Source organism: Dunckerocampus dactyliophorus, chromosome 9 (genome assembly GCF_027744805.1).
Source record: "Dunckerocampus dactyliophorus isolate RoL2022-P2 chromosome 9, RoL_Ddac_1.1, whole genome shotgun sequence".
NCBI classification, from domain to species: Eukaryota; Metazoa; Chordata; class Actinopteri; order Syngnathiformes; family Syngnathidae; genus Dunckerocampus; species Dunckerocampus dactyliophorus.
In genome coordinates, this window is record NC_072827.1 from 26,576,424 (window position 1) to 26,597,906 (window position 21,483).

The following is a 21,483-nucleotide window of genomic DNA, read 5'->3' on the forward strand; positions in this document are numbered from 1 at the left end:
TTATAATTTTAATATTTTTGTAGTTAAGAGTATAGAAAACCTGTTTACGACATTCTAAATATGTTTTTTTTAACATTATTAAAGCCCTCTAGACATGGACTAATACTTTTATTTCTATTTTACTTTTATTTACTTTACAATTGTATTACCCAATATAGTAGACATAATAAGAGTACATATGCCATTGAAGACTCATGATCATGTTGCTATAAATGTGTTCCCTAAGGGAGCCAAATGGTGGGCGGACAGGAAGTGACTTCAGGGGTTCAGAGTTGAGTTTTAGCTTGGTGTGGGTTACTGCAGCGACAGTAGACCGTGTTTTTATTTGGGATTTCCATTAGGGATTCTTGTGCCTGCTGTGAGATATTTAAAATAATATAATAAAAGCTTGTTGTTCCGGCGGTCAAGTCTGGCATTTGTGTGTCTCACAGTGTCTGAATGCATCTTTGAATGCCTTATATTTGTATTTCATGTCGTTCATTTTGCCACTTTTATTGTTGAAAATGCTTAATATGTAAAATTTGCTTCAATAAGCAATTTTTTTTTGTAATATTACGTTGTCCATCCATCCATCCATCTTCTACCACTTATCCGAGATCGGGTCACGGGGGCGACAGCCTAAGCAAGGAGGCCCAGATTTTCCTCTCCCCGGCCACTTCGTCCAGCTCCTCCCAGCGGATCCCGAGGCGTTCTCAGGCCAGTTGGGAAACATAGTCTCTCCAACGTGTCCTGGGTCTTCCCCGAGGCCTTCTACCGGTCGGACCTGCCCTGAACACCTCCCCAGGGAGGCGTCCGGGAGGCATCCTGACCAGATACCCAAGCCACCTCATCTGGCTCCTCTCAATATTACATCGTATTTATCCCAAATACAGCATGCTTTATTAATTAATATATTTTTTAAAAACCATGATAGAGTGAAGCCACAAACTTCGACCCGCAAAGTGGCGAGGGACTGTATTTCAGTGGGTGCGCGGTTTTATTTGCCACTATTTTTAAATAAATTTAACATTGTAGTTATCTTTTTACATATTTCTTATGTGGCGGTGATTGAACAATGTAAAAAATATGTTTTAATTTGATATGATAGGAAAAGAAAAAAGAAAGAAGTGTAAATAACTATAAAATAAATGAAATATAATCGGAGAACTTGTACTTTTCCAACCCGAGTGTCATATCTATCTACAAGTATCTCTCATGTCTTCTATTTATTTATTCTTATTCTTTCTTTTCTTATCGCTCCATTCTTGCCTTGGTTGTTTTCTTTTGTGATGAAGTGATTAAGTTTATCATGACATTTTTGCAGAGCTGCTGGAAATGTGAATTTCTCGTCGAGATTAATAAAGTATCTATCCATCTATCCTCACGGCAAATTGACAAATTGACAAATTCAAGTGCCCCCTCCTCCATACATTGTCCTTACCCGTCCTCTCTCTTTTTCTGCTCTCACTTCGCTCGCATCAACAGGAGGAGAGAACAAATCCTTTTAAGATGTCCAGACGAAAAACACAGACCTGATGCGATGTGATGAGTTGAACTCGTGATGAGTTAAGCGCAGCATGAGAATGTCCATCACGTCGCCTGAGCTCAGGGGCCACAAACAAGCAGAGGGGAGTATTTAAGCGAGTTCGCCCAATATGCCTCCACAATTTCAGTCCTCACTGGTGTAGATTTACTTGAAGGAATCACAGGCAGTGCCTCGGCCCAAAAAAGCAAAAAATAAATAACAGCTCAACATGAAACTGCAACTAAGCATGCTATTTGCACATCACGGTTGCTTTGGTATACTTGCATGACTGCACCTTGTGCATTTTTTTCTTCCTGATTTGGTATTTTGAATCTGTAGATTGGTGTAAATAGCACTGGAACATTTGAGTGACTAGAACAGCTGGCAACACATCCCTTGTGTTTACCACACAGGGTCGATTCATTCGGTCCTGCATGCAAAGATGTGGCACAAAAATGTACAAACTTGTGCTTTAGCTGTGTTTGCGCTTACAGTAGGTTATAAAACAAGAAAGCCTAACATTCTCTGCCGGGGTACAAAGACGAATGTGTATACACACATATGCACACAACCAGACACACCCTTCATCGTGAAATTGACATTACAGCGCTCTCTACAAAACATCTATGTTCAAACAGAGGAACAACAAAGAGAGCAGGTGCTGTACAACATCACACATCTGACTTATAACCCCCCCCCTCCCAAAAAATAAAAAATAAAAAGAAGGCAAGTGCTCAGTAGTGCAAAAGACCTCCATCAAGGTTGAAGTGTTAACACGTTGAGGTAATTAGTTTCTGCAATCAGAAGCATGTGCTCTGACAAGACCGAGGCAGTAGATGCAATGATTTTCTGCTGTTTTCAACATACTTGGGTTTCAACATGTGTCCAATTTGGTCAGAATATGCAAAGAAGGTAAATATATTGAATGAAAAGAATGCCTACATCGAGCTTTGTGTCATAGTTGGCAAAGCAAAACAAGCAAAGCAAGTATCTTCAGCTTTTTCAACATTTTATTAGTAACATTAAAACTTTTAAATACTATTTAACTGTGGAGTGGGCTAATAAAAAATGAGCTTGAGGCTGCAAAATAGCCCCCCAGCCACACTTTGGACACCCCTGATCTGCACGGTTTTGTGTAATAATCGCGAGTATCCTATGGGTGGAGACTGTAAAGGAATCTAGCAGCAGGGGATTGAAAAAAAGATTCTGGGTTTCGTAGAAAAAGAAAATCGAAATATGAGAAATATGGAGGTCCTATCCTTTGCTCATAATTATTTTATGTCTTCTCTTGGGAAGATAAAACTCTCATCTCAGCCTTCCCATGAAACCAAACAGTGTCTTTGGAGCAAGCCGCCAAGCGTGTGCACAGCTGAGACCCTCTAATTAAATGAGGACGGGTTCTGACCGTAAGCCCCGGCTGACAAAACAATATCCTCCGTCACCCGGCAGCTAACAGGACTTGCTGAAAAGGCTTCCTGTGTAACGTTGTGCTTGTGTCGACTTTAGAAAGAGCCGCACTGCTTTGAGGGGGATACAAAAACGACCAGTAGCTTCTTTGTCTCTTGGCGGCGTCGACCAACAGCCTCATTTGTTCTAATGGTTCCCTGATCCCGTGTACAAGCTCTCCCGCTTGTGCTGGCTATGCTACAAGGAACTCGGAGTGAAAAGCAATTCAGGCCATCTAACAGCAGGTCACTTCACAACTGCAACTCTGACACACACTAGCAGCCATGGGAGCTTCTTACCCAATTTACCCAGCCTGGACACAAAACCCAGGAAGCAAAATTGCTCTTTCCATCATCATTTTTTTTTTAAACAGCACAACAAAACATGATTCACACTCCCTGCAAAACAGTAGTGGGTAAACAGAACTGGATAGACACCTGGCTGGAAACACACAAAAAAAGCAGGCAAACGCTGCATGTAAATGAGCAGTCGGAATGGTGCTGATAATTGGGATTCATCGGTTTTATAACATGTGCATGGCGTACAGTGTACACAGCTGCTGTAGGCTAATAGAGGAGTGTCCTGGAGGGCCAGGTCCACAAAAGGCATGGTTCAAAATGAAGGATCACTTCAAAAGAACTTGTAAACAATGGCAAGCTCGTTTCAATCAGCCCTGCACACACACACACACACACACACACACACACACAATAATGAGCTAAAAATAAACACGTCCTCCTCCATTGCAGGCATCACTCCCAGGCAGTCCAGGGGACAGCAAGTGAATTTTCAACGTTAAATATTTATGATGGAAAACAAATGTCAAATGAGATCTAATTTAGCATGAAGACCAACAAAAGGTTTTATATATAGCGTTGTACAAGCTGAACCATCTCAATGGGACATCTGTCATAGCTTGATTGGCCCCTGTCCCTGTTTTAATACCTTCCTCCTGAAAGGTCATCAGTAAAGGCTACTTAAGGCTTCCTAAAACCATTCATTCTGACCAGTTCACCAAGATCAACAGCAACACAACCGGCTCTGCATTCATCTGAGGTCTGCACTATCACGCAGGTTTAAATTATCCAGGATATCTTGTTTGTTTACCATTGAAGATACTGTATGTGGTACTACAAAACTGGGTGACAACTTGATTAGTCAAGTCAGGATTTTCTAATCTTGTCCTCAGCACGTTCACATAAAAGGGGCGGGGTGAGCAACAGATGACCAACCACCAGTGACACTGTGATACTTTGTTGTAAAACTCTTATCACCTTCTTGTGAGCTTCGATATTTAAGCCTCCATCTAGACAGACAAATTCATTCATTCGTTCAGCAGTGCATAAAAACATCTTTAATGCACTTGACTTGCTGCTCTCCAAAAAACAAGCAAAAAACAACCACAAAAAAACACTTTTCCTCTCTATGGAAGGACAGCAGAAACTTCCAGATCATGCCCGTACAAGATGAGGAGTACTGCAGGTCCTCTCATACGCAGAGTATGACATTTTCTGTATTTTATTGTCTGATTAGCAAGAATAAATATTTCACACTTACATTAAAGACATCACACAGGCTGTAGAAATTCATGGTGGATAACAAACATTTCTGCAACATATCATTGGTGGTATGCTGACACACAGAAACTGGCACACATCATGATGCAACTCAGTGCACTCACTAAGCCGAGAAGAAATGCCTGTGGGTGCCTCATCCAACGTTTCTGCCCTATATGTGATAAGGAAATGTGATTTTTACTTAAGTTGTGTGTTAAAAAGATTTGAAATCATACAGACAATACATTTATAATACAGTTCAATTGACAAATATTAATATTTATTTTATGCTATGTTCATTTTTTTTTTATTTTTCATGATGAGCCTCCGTCCCTCCCCTGATCACTGCCAACTCCAAACATAAAGAATATACCAGCAGCACAGCAACTTACTTCACTTCGGAAAACCAGTTATAGTCAGTACAAAGAATATGAGGATATTGTACTTCCTAAAGGAAACACCTGGTAATCGTAGGAGGGAACACTGAAGATCTACATATTCAGTGAACTGTGACGTCACTTTCAGAGATTGATTGGTCAGTGGGCAGCGCCGTTACAGGCTCTGATCTCCTATTGGTCAGTGGGCGGTACTATTATTGGCTCTGATCTTGCATACACGGACATAACCTGCTCCCGACCAGGTTAGTTCCACCGCATAAGTAACCGTGGCGTTGTATCCAGCTAAGAAGTGAACCGCTTTGTAGTACAGCATATCCAGACTTAATCCTCAAACTTATCCTGGATAAGAATCAATCCTGCTTCATAGTAAAGGCCTCTCTTTTCACGATAAACAAAAAACTAAAGTGAGCACAAAAAACACAACTAACTGCAATGGAGCCTGGAGATTCAAATTGGTTGAACAATTCCGATTTGGACATGGCACCGAGGTAAACATGGTCCAGGACACTAATAAAAAATGGAGACGAGACAAAGTGGAAGTTTACCCTTTCACAAGCATATCATTGGACCTAAGAAGTAGTCACAACAAGAGCAATGCAAAAGAAACACAGAGAGAAGAACTCAACACGGCCCATAAGGATTGCTACATGTTTTATGATTAACAAAAGTAACTGTACATGTTTAATGCTGTGTTAGAGAAAAACAGGATGTTGGACATTTTCAACCTTGCACTCGGAAAAAGTCACTCTTGAATTTGGGCTTCCTTACTTTGGAATTTGGTGTATGTTCACCAAGATGAGACGGCAGAGCTCATTGTGAATATAAAACGTCAATTAAATAAATAACTAAACCATTATAACTCGCGGTGTAGTACATGTATTGGTAATCGTTTCTTTCGGTACGGAACCTTTGGCTCGGGACAGCGGTCTACCAATTTCCCGCAAGGCACACATTATACATTTGCAGTGAAATGCACCTCCACAATCCCGTTCAAACTGTTACTGTTGCACTTGTCTGCACCGTTGCACTTTCCTACTATGAAATGCTGTAGGGTTAGGGTTAGGGTTGGGGCCACAGCTGTTATTTATTGTCATTCAGCGTATTCTAAAAAATAAAATTCATGATTAATGATACATATTATTAGATATTACAGCAATTTCCTTTGCCACCTAGAACATTAAGTTTACATAGCTTAAAATACAGTAGAATATACTGACCTCCATTGGATTGGTTTTAGTAGCTTTATTGGTCAAAGTGTCCCCCACAAACGTCCATTTCTATACCGCTTGTCCTCATTCACACGGATTAATTTCAAAACCACTGTGTTGCACTTCGAAGTGTCCACTGTAGGTTGGTACTAGTACGTAACCCAAACTTCTACTCTAATTACTAAACAGTCTAAAGACAAAACACTACTGCTTCTACTCTACTATGTCTGATTTCTACAACACTGCTCACCTCAGGCTCAAGAGGCCTCCAGACCAGACTGCTTCTTAAAGGAAATAGTCAGTGGGGCTGTAGTAGAGGCGCCTAGCAACCTCCACCCTTGTGTAGTTGTGGAGGATCCAGGCCTGAACGGGACTGTTGTTGCAGTTCTCCAAAGTGGGGCCGAAGGTGCCGTCCTCGAGACGGCTGATGGTCAGACATGACTGGGTGATAATGTGGATAAAGGTGTGCTTCTGCGGCGAGTAATAGGGAAGGGAAGAGTGTTATGGTTGGGAAAATTTCACACTAAATAATACATTAATATTTTTCAGCAATGAGCCTTGGGGTTATTCCTATCTCAGCAATTTAAACAGAAAATGGGTATTTTTTCAATTGGTAATTAGTTTTGTTAAAAACACCCTACTTTCTTATATAGACATGCAAATCACCATAAAACCTCACTAATCAACCAAAAATTCAGTGTTTTAATAGCTTTCTAGGTAAAGAACACAAATGTCACACTCGGATGTTAATGTTATGGCGCGCTACACTCTTTAGGGGGTTAATTGAAAAGATTGGTGTGTCACCTGCAATGATATTTGGAAATTATTGTATGCACTGAACTGGTAGATGAAATTCTTGCATTAGCTGTGGATGCTCTTTAGAAACCACTGACCTCAAGGAATGAGGCAATGCCACCTTCATATAAACGAGCGGCTCCGGGGGAAATCACTTGATGCCTTCTTACTTGGGTTATATTCTTAGACATCATTGATGGTAAAGAAAGAGACAGAGGGGCAGGAAGCTGTTTTGTGGCATTTAGCTCGTCCGTGTCAACGACTGCTCATGTGCTCGAGCACTAATATACTATCAAAAATACCATCCCTCCTTTACCCGTTTCTTCTCTGTACTTGTTTTATTCATTCCTACAGTAGAACTAGTACAGTATCTCACAGAAGTGACTGTACCCCTTACATTTCAGCAACCATGTTTATTACAGTATATGGGGACAATACAATAGATGTGAAATTTGGATACTTTCAAAGTAGTCAGTGTACAACTTGTACAGTAGTATAGATTTATGATACACTGTAAATAATTTTAACACACAACCATTAATGTCTAAATGGATCGTAATACAAGTGAGTACCAAGATAATTGTGTCTTGCACACAGTCAAGCATGAAGCTGCAGTTTATCGAGAGAAACATCCCAACATGTACTGTGACATTGTGAAGCAGAGCATGATACCCTCCCAAGGGAAACTGGGCCGCATGGCCGTTGGCAACATGATAAGGAGCCCAAGCACACCTCCAAGATGACCTTGCTGAGGAAGCTGAAGGTGAAGGTGATGGATTGGCTAAATATGTCTCCAGACCTCAACCCAATTAGTAACTGTAACTGTGTGGTATCCTCAAGTGGAGAAAAGGTGGAGCAACACAAGGTGTCTAACATCCACCAGCTCCACCAATGATGTCATCATGGAGGAGTGGAAGAGGATTCCAGTAGCAACAAGTGCAGCTCTGGTAAATATAATGCTCAAGAGGATTAAGGCAGTGATGCTGACACTAAATATTGACACCAAGGACACAATTTGGATATGTTTCACTGTGCTGTCTGTGTTGCCAACAATGTGTTGACTTATTTTCAGTGAATAGTAAATATATACTGCTGTACAAGCTTGACACTGACTATTCTAAAGTATATCCAAGTTTCATTTCAATCATATAGAAAAGAAATAATAAAATGGTTACTAAAATGTGAGGGGTGTGCTCACCTATGTGAGATACTGTATAGGTGCACACTATGACCCTTTATAGGAGATTCTCCGGGATATTAACCAATCATTAGGTAATGAGAGCATTCAAGGCATTATGACATTTAAAATCCATATGTCTTGACTCGTAAACCCTTGCAAAAAGGAGCTCGGTCTGATCTGCCCTTGCAAGTGGGTCACATCCAAGCCTTTCCATCTGCCCTAACGCAGACATCCACTCCAAGTTTGTCAATTACCAAGAGCTCAAATGCTTTAAGTCCTGGATATGGCTGAAAGCGTTTCTGCTGGAGCCTGGAACCGTTTGGATGACATTAGCAGCACTTAGTCTACCAAGTTATTCAAGTGGTGGGGAGCGGAACCATCATGATATTCCAGATTTGGAAGGTAATATGTCTGCTGGTGATTGAGTGACAGCAGGAGGCTGAACGCTTTCGGGCATTCTCACAATCAGGGTCCTCCTCATTATCTTTTCTCCTTGCAGAGGCTCTACCTTTCATCCCACTTTCACAGTCCAGAATAGAGATATAATGCAGATAGTAGATTCGTTGTAATGGTTAAAACATAAAATATAGAGACCAGTAAAAAGCTAAACATTTTCTAACATGAAGAACCTTCTTGTGCTAATTTAAATGTAAGTGTTCTTCAGACGTGTAATCTTGTTGATTAAGCATTCTTGAAGGAACCACACTGAGAAATGTCAACGTGCTCATGGGAACTTCACTCCTTAGTGTGAGGAAAGCTAGAGCAAAATGTTTTTTCTATTTCCCTCCATCCCCACAGTATTGAGGATATTAAACCAAAGAAGAGGTTTTACCAATGCACTCGACAAAACAGGGATGGCTATAATAATCAATAACATCATGGACTAACACAAATGGAGTGCAGTACTTGGCTGCAATCAACAGAGGAACCTCAATAAGCAGCATTATTCTGCTCAAAACCTGAGTTCAAAACAGACATTCTCCCATTCAGTCACACATGTCAAGAAGTTCTTGAGCTGTCTGGTTGGATCAACCCAACTTCTCATGGGAACCATGCTTTCTCCCCTATGCAGATTTGCTATTTACACATTTACGCATTTTGCCGCAGCATTGTACTGCAATTTCCCGTGGCAATGCTTGTCATTTAGATGGCACGCCTGAAAAGGTTGAAAACCCACATGGGTATGCATGAGACACGCTGAGACACACTTTGATACGCATCATCAGCATTTGTTTAGGCACAGGTTGTGGTGTGTTCGTGGTTTGTGCCACAAATTTTTTACCTAATTTTTTACCTTTCAAATTTTTCTTTGCGCAATGACATGCAGCTGTGCACAGTTTACGCATACTTCACACCTTTTTACAACCAATTTACTCATTTGTATGCAAAATTGCGTCCCACTGCTTGGACAAAATGCGTGAAAGTGTTAACGAGGCTTAAGGAATATTAGCATTCTTATGGGAATGACGTTCCCAGTTGCACAACAAATATCAACGTTCTCTTGTGGATTATGCTTCTGAAAATAGTCTGCACACCAGCATTCAATGCTCCAAGGAACATTTACTACCACCTTGTGCCATTTCGGGGCTGAAGCTCCTCTAAGAATGTCTGGTCTGATCAATCAAAGTCCTTCAGGGAATTATATTTCCCTGGTCATGTGGTGTGGAAAATATCAAAGTTCTTGTGGGAATATTTTTTTTCTCCCCCTGTAAACTTCCCTGCTACAATATAAAGCACCTGACTGGTAAATTCCAAATGATTTTAAACTTCAGGTGCAAAGACATAATGAATGACAATACAGAAAAGTCCGGTGATGCTGCGCGAAGTGATGAGCCAATGAAATGTAAATGGTTAATGTAGCCGCTCAGGACTTCAGCCAGTGTCTTTCACAAGCGGGCTAAAAATAAACGTAGTCACTGACTGTGGTGAAACCCTGTGGCTGTATGCAACAGAGACCAGCCCTCTCCATTTATGAATTATTCTCGTTTTTATATTAAGGATGCACCCAGAGAACAATGGGTAATGAATTGATTTCTCCAAGGGCTTGTTCAATACTGGACGGAAAGATCTCCATTCCTTCCAGTATTGTATCTTCATGTCAGCAAATACATCTCAATTACTCAGCAACCACAATGTAGTCAGCGTCATTTTCGCTGTACGAAATATCATTAGTTTTATTTCTATTGTATGTCTGCATCATATTTCAGACACTCTGATGACTCAACTTGTTTATGACCTTCGCTGAAGTCTCTGCTCTACTTCTTCCTACTCCTTTTCAGACATGTTGAACTGTGCGTGTGTACCGTAAACAAATGATGTACAGTAATCCCTCATTTATCGCAGTTCATTGGTTCCCGACCCGACCGCAAAGTAGGATTCAATATTAATAAAAGGAAGGTTTCATAGTTAGAACATAAAAAAACCTGTTTATGACTTTCTAAATACTTTTTTAACCATTATTAGAGCCCTGTAGACATGAAATAACACCCCTCTAGTCACCTTTACACTCATGTTAACCACCATATGACAGATATAACCAGAGAAAATAAGCCACTTAAGACATACCTGTATATAAGACTCATGATCAATGTTTCAACAAATGCCTGCTGGATGTGTGGTTGGGAAGTGACATTGGGGATTCCAAGTACAGTTTTAGCTGGAGTACAGTCACTATAGTAGCCTGTTTTATTATGATGATGATGATGGTGATAACGATGATGATGGCTATTATTATTATTATGTTATTATTGTGCCTGTTGTGAGATAAATTACAAAATGATACAAGCCTGTATTTGGCAATCAAGTCTGGTGTGTGTTACTAGTGACCCCTAGTGGCCAGTGTAGACTACATTTCATTAATGTCTTATATTGCCTGTATTTGTGTTTTAGCTCATTATTTAGGCCAGGAATGTGTAACATTTGCTTAAATGTGCATTTGTTCTTAAGCCATTTGGCCATTCAAAGCTTTGGGACTCCAGCGAACCACAGTGAGAGCCATTATCCAGAAGTGGCGAAAACATGGAACAGTGGTGAACCTTCCCAGGAGTGGCCGACCAACCAAAATTACCCCAAGAGCGCAGCGACGACTCATCTAAGAGGTCACAAAAGTCCTCACAACAACATCCAAAGAACTGCAGGCCTCACTTGGCTCAGTAAAGGTCGGTGTTCATGACTCCACCATAAGAAAGACACTGGGCAAAAACGGCAAAAACACTGCTGAACAAAAAGAACATTAAGGCTTGTCTCAATTTTGCCAGGAAACATCTTGATGATCCCCAAGATCTTTGGAAAAAATACTCTGTGGTCTGATGAGACAAAAGTTGAACTTTTAGGAAGGTGTGTGTCCCATTATATCTGACGTAAAAGTAACTCCGCATTTCAGAAAAAGAACATCATACCAACAATAAAATATAGTGGTAGTAGTGTGATGGTCTGGGGCTGTTTTGCTGCTTCAGGACCTGAAAAACTTGCTGTGATAAATGGAACCATGAATTCTGCTGTCTACCAAAAAATTCTGAACGAGAATGTCCGGCCATCTGTTCATGACCTCAAGTTGAAACCAACCTGGGTTCTTTAGCAGGACAATGATCCAAAACACACCAGCAAGTCCACCTCTGAATGGCTGAAGAAAAACAAAATGAAGACTTTGGAGTGGCCTAGTCAAAGTCCTGACCTGATTTTTTTTAGATGCTGTGACATGACCTTAAAAAGGTGGTTAATGCTCAAAAACCCTCCAATGTGGCTGAATTACAACAATTCTGCAAAGATGAGTGGGCCAAAATTCCTCCACAGCGCTGTAAGAGACTCATTGCAAGTTATCGCAAACGCTTGATTGCAGTTGTTGCTGCTAAGGGTGGTCCAACCAGTTATTAGGTTTAGGGGGCAATCACTTTTTCACACAGGGCCATGTAGGTTTAGATTTTTTTCTCCCTTAATAATAAACAGTTTCATTTAAAAACTGCGTTTAGTGTTCAGTTGTGTTGTCATTGACTCATATTTAAACTTGTTTGATGATCTAAAACACTTAAGTGTGACAAACATACAAACACCTTTTCACACCACTGTATATAATTACAAGTATGTTTAAACACACACAATATGTTTAAACACAAATTTATTAATGTCAATAACTTTTTTTTTATCTCTTCAATGGCTTATTTACTCTTACTAGGTCCACTGTGTTGCTAGAGGGCTCTTATACTTTTAAAAACATATTTAGAAGGTCATAAGTAGGTTTTTTATTCTCTATGAAAACACTGTATTCATAAATAAGGAATCCTACTATGCGAACATTCACGTTCACCACTTAACCACAATAAACAAGGGATTACTGTCATCTTGTCTTTTGTTCTATAAGCAACCATATTTCTCATTTTAATTCCTTACCTACTTAAGAGTTTAGATTGAAATTGCACAATGTTTTGATGTTAACTTCGGTTTTGGTTTTAAAGTCTTATTTATTTAATGACACTATTGCACTACAACATTAGACACCACAATTTCAATGATTTAATCTAATGACCAAACACAATGTATAAGGATAAATATCTCACTATGTACGAGGCCCAAACTTGGACACACAGGAAATGCAACTGCAGTAATGGCTCCTACTGCTTACTTCTAAATCATATTCCCATTTGCCAACATACTGGGTGAAACAAGAGAACACAGCTGCTCAAGTGAACTGTGCAACCCAAGTGGCTGCTTTAAAAACTGACAAACAGCCCCATCTAGTGGTACTGCTCTTCGCAATGGACCTACCCTTAGACACATTTTTACCCTCCAGTTAACAATAAAGGAAAATGATCCACCGTCTTACCTCAGCGTCGTACTCAAACATCTGATTGCCCTTCATGTGGTGACACTTGAGCATGAGGACAGGCCCATTGAGGTGGGAAACGTCTAAACAGAGGTCATCTGTCCGGATTTCTTTGTCCGCCGTGTATGAGAACACCTGAAATCAAGCATAAGGAATGTCAACGTGTCCATTATTTTAAACTCAATTATTTACATTACCAGATGCAAGTTTATTCTTGCTGTTATTCTAGCTTTCTGCAGACTTTTGAATTGGCTGAGTTTAACAATCCAGCATGAAATGATATTTAATGTATGCATGCATTCTTCTTCTCACCTGGTTTCCACCTATGCCGTGGCAGTTGAAAAAGCCGACTTTGTCATTCTCCTTTCGTCCCATGTTGTCTAAACACTGGTTGGTCTCAACGTTCCTGATCTACCAATATGGAACACAATTACAAGTTTAACCAACTACACCGCACTCACTAAAACATGAGATTTAAATATCGATAGTACAGAAGAAGGCATTATTTTTACTCGAGTAACGCTCAAGCAAAATAATTATGTACCGGTATCAGATAAATGTGTTATTTTATTTAATTTTAAGTATGCCATTTTTATAACCGCCCTTGTCACTGTTCAGAGACGTTAAGAACAACGCTCAATAGAATGTAGGAAAAAAGTAATGACACCAATAGGAATCCCGGACGATTAAAAGGCAAATTTCTGATGCTGACATTTAGTTTTACAATTAGTTCCATCCTGCAGTCAGCCTTTGGAAACATAGTCATGTCAAAATCATTACATTGACACTTTAACTCATAGCTTCAACATATTTTCATCATTGCCACAACAATCAATACTGTGAAGCCTTTCAGATCAATGATATTTTATGGCATACTTGGTACCATGTGACTGTCATTTCATAAGGAGTTACACTCAAGGCGGATGTGTAAATATATAACTAAGTTTGTCATTTGCTGTATTTGTGCATTTCCTCTTAGCATTAGAGTAAAGACTGAGTACTGTCTTTGCTCAAGCCTTATATACCCAACCTGCCATGTACAGCAGCTCTGTGTAAGCGTGTGCTTGGAGCAATACCTGCTGCACCAACACTCCACTGTTTGTTTATCATACACGTACAATCCAAACACAAGGGGATGTTGAAACTCATCAAGTTCTTTAAGCGCCTCCTAATGCCATTTTTTTCCCCAAGCAATAAAGTCTTCAGACTACACAACCCTGAAGCAAAAAGATGTGTGATTTAAAGCAAGCGGTTGTATCTGCTGGCACATGGGAGATCAAAGTACAAAAAAGCTCATACTTCACCGAGCGAGTAATATCTTCTCGGGATCTGCGAGTCTGGGTAGATGTTCTCCAGATACCAGGAGAATGGTTTGCACTTCAAGGCTTCACGGAGGGCTTTTCGGGAAGAGACGTCGCCATAGTTCACTCGCATCACTCCTGCAGGCCCAGTTCATACACATAATTAGTCAGTAATTGCCTAAACACGGTACTGAAATTGACTTTTTGCTTTATTTGTAAAATATAAAGTATGCATCGCTAAAACAAAATATATCACGTCAGTTCAACACACAATAATAAATAAATATCTCTCTGACAATGTCAATCAATGTCAAGCATCTTTGAAGGTAGAATTTTGATACTGCTCTCATATCATGCGCTGGCTTGTCTAGAGGTTGCGAGTGTTTGATTTTTATTACATGACATATGAGGAATGATCTTCTTCATTTCTCTAACAATGCAACAATTGTTGAAAATGTGTGCACTTTTAGCCAAATGGAAACCCCATGATGCATCAGCCGGCGTGATCCTCAGGCAGTTCGCACGCGCACACCCACACACGCACACACACACACACACACACACTCAAAAACACATTAAGCTGAATGTTTCTCAGCTTCATGAGCAAGTGTAGATTAATTCAAAGAGGGTAATTACCCCGAAAGAGCATGGTTGAAAAATAAAATAGAATAGACTAGAATGTCTTTAAGCAAAATTAACAAAATGAATCTGTATATGAAATGTAAATTTCAGTATATTTTGTCCATGCCATGGTTAAAGGTGAGCTGGAGCCTATCCCGGCTGACTTTGGGTGCAAGGTGGGGTACATCCTATAGTGGTCGCCAGTCAATAACAGGACACATATAGACAAACAACATACAAACATTTACAGCCGCCCCTCGTTACATCGTGGTCGCTCACTCACTCTATCGCGTTTTTTCAAACATTAATGAATTAACAAATGATCACTGTTTCGTGGTTGACTACAGCCTTATTAGTCAAGAATATGCATATCTAAGCAAATTGTACATATTTTTTCACGCTGAATTGCTAAATTAACTAAAATACAAATACAATGTAAGGCAGGGGTCACCAACGTTTTTCTTGCGAGGGCTACTTTTAGAAAATGAAAATGGCCACGAACTACTCATTTTTGTAGAAATGATTTTCATACCTTATTTCAACCCAAACAAATCAAATATGCTTGTTTTACCAAAACATTCACAAAATGCTGGTATCCACAACTCGCATTTTATGTTTCAGAATACATTTCTCTCTAGTGTTCTCACATTATTAACTGAAAAACTGAATGAAAAGCAGGCTTTTGGGCACCTCATGTGGTCGTGGGGGGGTTACCTGGTGCCCGCGGGCACTGTGTTGGTGACCCCTGATGTAAGACATAAGACCACAACTTATGAATGTAGTATTGTACATTGGTCACTAGGTGTCAGTAATTGTTTGGTGGGACCACCACCAAGCACCAGACCTAACCAACCGGCTTTTATTGCAGGTTTAAATTAGCCCACAACAGGCACAATAATAACATAATCATAACCATAATCATAATAACAACATACCTTTAATGTGGGGCTAATGTCGTTAAGGGTTAATGTTGCGGCCATAGCCCACCGCAACCGAACACCCGACCTCATTTCCTGTCCGCCATCGATTCAGCTCCCCGACAAGGTAAACTGTCTTAAATGGCTTCATTTCTCTGATTATATCTACCATATTGGGTAATATGAATGTAAAGGTGGCTATATGGGCGTCACTTCATGTCTAGAGGGCTCTAATAATGTTCATAAAATGTATTTAGAAGATTGTAAACAGGTTTTCTATGCCATAATTACGAAAATATTCCATTTACAAAGAAGGAATCCTACTTTGCAGAAATTCACTTACTGCAGCTGAGTTTGGAACCAATTAACCGCAATAAACAAGATATTAGTGTACACCTATGGACAGTTTAGTCTCCGATTAACCTAACATACAATCCATGTTTTTGCACGATAGGAGGAAAACGGAGTAGCCAATGTACAGTTACACAAGAACAGAAATAATGCAAACTCTGGCAAAACTGACATTCAAACCTAGACACCTGTCTATGAGGCAGACACTTTAATCAGGGAAAATTAATTTTCAAGTCAGATAAAAGCAACAAAAGCCACATTTTCCCTCTTGGCTCCCCAATCCCATTCCCTCTATCTGCGTTTGTTCTGAGCATCACATGTTGCACATGATGAATAGCCTCTTTGATCTTGAAATCACCAGCGCAGCGCAGGGGAAAGGAAGGAGATGTACCTTTAATAGTATCACCAGATGCCTCTCCCAAACTCACACACAGTATTCCCATATTATTCTCCCTAAAGCCTCACAATAACAGGCTAGCGATTGAGGTGGGCCAAGCTGTACAGAAAAGCTCATCCATCACAGCACCTCCATCTAAACCTGCCCATGGAGCATCCTGCTAGGGTGAAGCAGAAGGTCACAATTTGTTCCGTAAAAATCAACAGATTACAGATAATCCCTTGAAGGTTGGCAGGTATCTAAAATATTTAACCACAGATTTCCAGTGGAGCCTAGCTGGAGCCTAACCACATTACCAAGTGGACAGTGCCCCTCTCACAGTCAGCACGGTAAAATTGGTCTTGTGTGTCTGCAAGTGGCTGAGCTTTGCTGTGCCCGGGCATTGTTACCAGATATGGTTGTTTACTTTACACCAATCGTCTGACCTCATGTTACCTGTTTGTGACGTGACAATAATCTGCAATACATGCAAAAGGATATGTAAGCAAGCCGACCACCTGCACAAGCTAATGAGATCCAATCAAGAGCTATATATCAAATAGTATGCCTTTATGAATAAAAAACCCAGTTTTTATTGGCAACATCCAAGAGGTATAAATTAACATTATTTTTATTATTGCTGAAGTTTGTGTTGTAGAACGGCACTACATCATATTAGAAGCCATTTAATTATGATATTTCCATTTGGCTCAGCTAAATAAGCTAAACTAAATAGGAGAAACAGCTCCTAGTATTATGTAGTGCACCACTGCAAACTACAACCACTATAGTAGTCTCTGACAGTGTCAATCAAGACAGAAAAGTAAGAAGTGCTAAGCGGTCTGCACCTGGTGATATGACATAAAAAAAATCTTTGAAGTCATCCATCCAAACTTCTGCTAGCCGCCTGTTGTTCTTGTTTATAACTTGGCCGGTTCCACCAGGGAAACTGTAAGGAGTAGCCTTCCGGAAAACATGGCCAACGTGGGAACATGTGACAATCTCCAAGGAGCCGCCACACTGCCAGATCTGCACAGACATAGAAACAGTGTAGATTAAATAAAAAAGCTTCTATTATGCACCAAAATCGATGCTATATTTATTATTTATACAAATGGTAGTATTTGCATCAAACCATTGACAGAAGAGTTAAAATTAGTTTGCCTATTATCACATACATACAACAAGTAGCCAGACATATCCCTGCCAAAAGGAACTTATCATAAAATATTTCGTCAATAAAAGAACAGTTCATCTATCATGAAGCACCACAACACGGATCAACAGTTGCCATGGAGATGAAGAGGTCTCTGAGAGTCCAATCTGCCACTAAGAGAGGAACTCCTTCTCCTTGTGATTGAGGTTCTCATTAGAGACATCCAAGAACAGTGTATCATCAGCATAGCAGTAATGGGCGACTTCCCATAAATTCAAAGAAGGCTCTGCCAAGTCCACGCCACCACCCCTCACCCCCTCACCCGTTTATTAAAATCGATCGGAAATACACTGCGGTAACAAAAAGGCAAGACAAAGCACAAATGGCATTTTGATAAAGTCTGCTTAATAGGCAGAAGATGGGCTTTCATTTACATTCAGTGTCAGCAGGTTAAAGAAATGGCCCAACTGCGGCAGAAAAAATACAACAAGAACACTGTCTTTGAACACTGCCTCCTGGGCTTGGCACTGACTAGCATTTGGAGTCAAATGAAGTGTGTATTAAGTGATACGTGTGGTAAAACGTGTTGTCACTCACTCTGAAAGACATCTCCAGGTTCTCCCCACCCCAGATATCCATCCCTGGATCGTAGCTTCCCATTTCTTCAAAGTATGTTTTGTCTATAGAGAACAGCCCTCCTGCCATGGTGGGGGTCCTGGAGAATAGAACAGAATATACAATAGAATAGAACAAGCAATATATCTACTAATTTATTTTAATAACAAAGATGGGGAAAAGGCTTAGATACAGAAGTAATTACACACAACAAAAATATAAATGCAACATTTTTGTGTTTGCTCCCATCTTTCAGGAGCTGAGCTCTAAGGTCTAAAACTTTTTCAATGTACCATAAATTTCGGACTATTGCACACACCGGAATACAAGCCGTACCCACTAAAGATTTGTACATACAGTATATAGGCCGCATCTGTCTATGAGCCGCAGGTGTCCACATTGCAAACGTAGTATATTTAGTGCAGAGAACAATGTTACAAAGCAAGATTTTTTGAATTTTTTTATCAAATAAATGTTTTTTTCCAAACAGGAAAACACGGCTGGTTAAATGGTAGCCTACCATAAAAGTCATTCATCGCTGTTGTGTTGATTTTCCTCGTCTTCTTCAGTGTCAAAACTTAACAGCCTCATGATTCCTTTGTCAGTTTGTCAATCTCTCTCTGTCTTTCATTGTCGCTCTGTGTCATTTTTGTCTCGAGGCAGTCCTGCTGTCCTCCACTGCCTTTCGAAACCCGTTGGTGATAGTGGTTTTGATAGTGGTTTTTACATTTTTTTACCACTGGGAGACTTCAGCAGAAGTTGCTAAATCGATCGTCTTTAACATGAAAGCTGCATCACACACATTTCTTTGTGTGTTTTCCATGTTGAGGGTGTGTGCATGAAGCGCAAAATAGCTGTTCTGAAGTATACGAGATGTTGCGAGATTAGAAAGTGACCATAAATTAGCTGCATCACTGTATTAGCCACAGGGTTCAAAGCGTTAGAACAGAGTAGCAGCTCGTACAACGGAAATTACTGTACACAAAAGGCCTATTTCTATCAAATATTGTTGACAAATTTGTCTAAATCTGTGTTAGTGATCATTTCTCCTTTGCCAAAATAATCAATCCACATCACAGGTGTGGCCTCGCAAGATGCTGATTAGACATGATTATTGTAAATTAATTTTTAGCAACATTAGGTGTGGAATACACTGTTTACGTTTAATGAGGTGTAACGTTTTGTAGGAGTTTGGTCAAATTAATGTACATGTTTTTGATGCAGCAAAATGCGTTTGGTACACAATGAGGTGTTATACTTAGGGAATCACGGCAGCTGAAACGAAAGTTCCACCATTTTGTATTATGTATTTAAGTTTATGTTTTCATGTCACAAAATGACGATGCGCAAATGGGATGAAATCGACATCAGATCGTGTTTTATACACAACAAGCATGAAGAAATTATTCAACACAGTTTCCCCTGTTTATTTTCACATTGCTATGGCTTCATATCACTGTAATCTGTGCGTCATTACCCTCAAAGTAAATGCACTGTTGCTGGTACCACTTTCAGGAGAATCACCCATTTGCGTTCACTTGCTTGTTACTCTTCACAGCGGTCGCTTGCGGCACTCTATGTGTGCACACACTAGCGCCCCGCCTCCCCCCAGCCTGTTTGGTAGAGAAAGTGGAGAAAAACATACACACACGCTGCGGAGGCGTAACCCCTGTGATGTAAAGACACGGCTCCCCAGGACAATTGAAAATGAATCTAGTGTGTTCATAGACAACACTGGTTCAACTCCAGCTCTGAACTAAATTTTAACCAGCACCAAAAATCACTGCAGTGGGAAAGGGGTAACAGTAATTGAAGGGGTGGACCAGCATTCCACAGAGCATTCCACAGACCCAACCTGATCAACTCTATTCGAATGCCAGTTATGCGAATTATGCAAATGCTAATTATGAGACTTGACGTGAAGCAAATAGTGGTCACACTAACACGCCGCACCAAGTGTTGCTTTTATAATTTTGATGGGTATGATTCTGCCTAATTAGGATTTATGTTTGATGCTGGTACTGGTTAGATGAAACCTTATGTAAATTAACATAGAGCTAAAATAGATGTGCTCATATTATAACAGTGCACAAATGACAGTGTCATTTCGACTTGCATCATTAGTGACAGTTAGTGATCTATTTTCATCCGTCTGACTGTTACCGTGGTGAAATAAACTGTGGCAAAACTCTTTTTGTGTCATCTCATTTCCTCTCCGTCTCTCGTTAATCCATTTCTCCCAAAAGAGAAGTCCATCACACTTTCCCAAGCTTCAGATGAAAGAGAAATCTTGCGCGTACCTGACAGGAAGTGTTCTGTCACCCTTGCGTCGATCCATCTCCCGCTGGGGAACAGGGTACCAGCGAAAATTCAGCTTCCAGTTAAATCCCCCATAGGTCATATCTGAGCCGGCCATGTATTCAAAGGTCTCGTCACTGATGACATCAATGATGGGACACACTACTGCTGTCCTGAAACAAAACAAACATCAGTAAGAGTGAGAGAGTCAGAAAACTATAAGACATAATCACAGTGTGCATTTATGTACACAGTATATAACATTCAGAAAGAACTTCAACCCAAACAGCCAGTCACTGAAGTCAAATATGTTCTTTGTGTAAACAATCAAATGTGTGAGATAAAGAGGCAGTTCACTGATCATAACAAGTCAAGCTTACATCAATAGAATGACAATAGAATCAACATTTTTTTTTAAGTCAATATGGCTCCCACCTGTCCTCTTTGACGCGGGCCAGCAGGGGTTCCAACCACCCGACAGTACACTCACAGTGGGCGTCCAAGAATGTAATGACCTGACCTCTCGTGGCAGCTGCCCCCCTCAATCTGGCTCGGATAAGACCTGAACGCTGCTCCATCCTCAGGATCTTTACTGGCACCTCCAGATTCTGCACATAGTCCTCCAACTTTTTACCTAAATAGTCTGAATTACAACAAGCAGGACTAAGAAATGAACAAATGAATCCCCTAACCAACTATAATGGCCTAATCCTTGAATGTCTTTCATATTGTATTGCGCATCTTAAAGATCCCATATTATAAATCCATCCATCCATCCATTTTCTGTACCGCTTCTCCTCTTTAGGGCAGCGGGGGCATGCTGGTGCCTATCCCAGCTGACTTTGGGCGACAGGCGGGTAAACCCTGGACTGGTCGCCAGCCAATGGCAGGGCACATATAGACAAACAACCATTCACACTCACATTCAAACCTATGGACAAT

At 40.3% G+C, this 21,483-nt stretch overlaps 1 protein-coding gene across 2 annotated transcripts in view; it reads right to left on the reverse strand.

The window, feature by feature from the left end:
- The window catches only part of galnt13 (UDP-N-acetyl-alpha-D-galactosamine:polypeptide N-acetylgalactosaminyltransferase 13), a 40,582-nt gene that overhangs the window by 6,142 nt on the left and 12,957 nt on the right, over nt 1–21,483 (reverse strand). The window contains exons 6-13 of one of the 2 annotated variants that reach the window (XM_054787733.1): nt 20,977–21,184; nt 20,544–20,714; nt 18,226–18,343; nt 17,321–17,501; nt 14,206–14,345; nt 13,219–13,317; nt 12,907–13,041; nt 6,363–6,583 (exon numbers count right to left, since the gene is read on the reverse strand). In XM_054787733.1, coding sequence (XP_054643708.1) covers nt 6,398–6,583; nt 12,907–13,041; nt 13,219–13,317; nt 14,206–14,345; nt 17,321–17,501; nt 18,226–18,343; nt 20,544–20,714; nt 20,977–21,184 — 1,238 coding nt within the window. In that variant the 3' untranslated portion in view covers nt 6,363–6,397. The remainder of the gene's footprint in view (nt 1–6,362; nt 6,584–12,906; nt 13,042–13,218; nt 13,318–14,205; nt 14,346–17,320; nt 17,502–18,225; nt 18,344–20,543; nt 20,715–20,976; nt 21,185–21,483) is intronic. The other variant, XM_054787734.1, reaches the window with a different exon arrangement.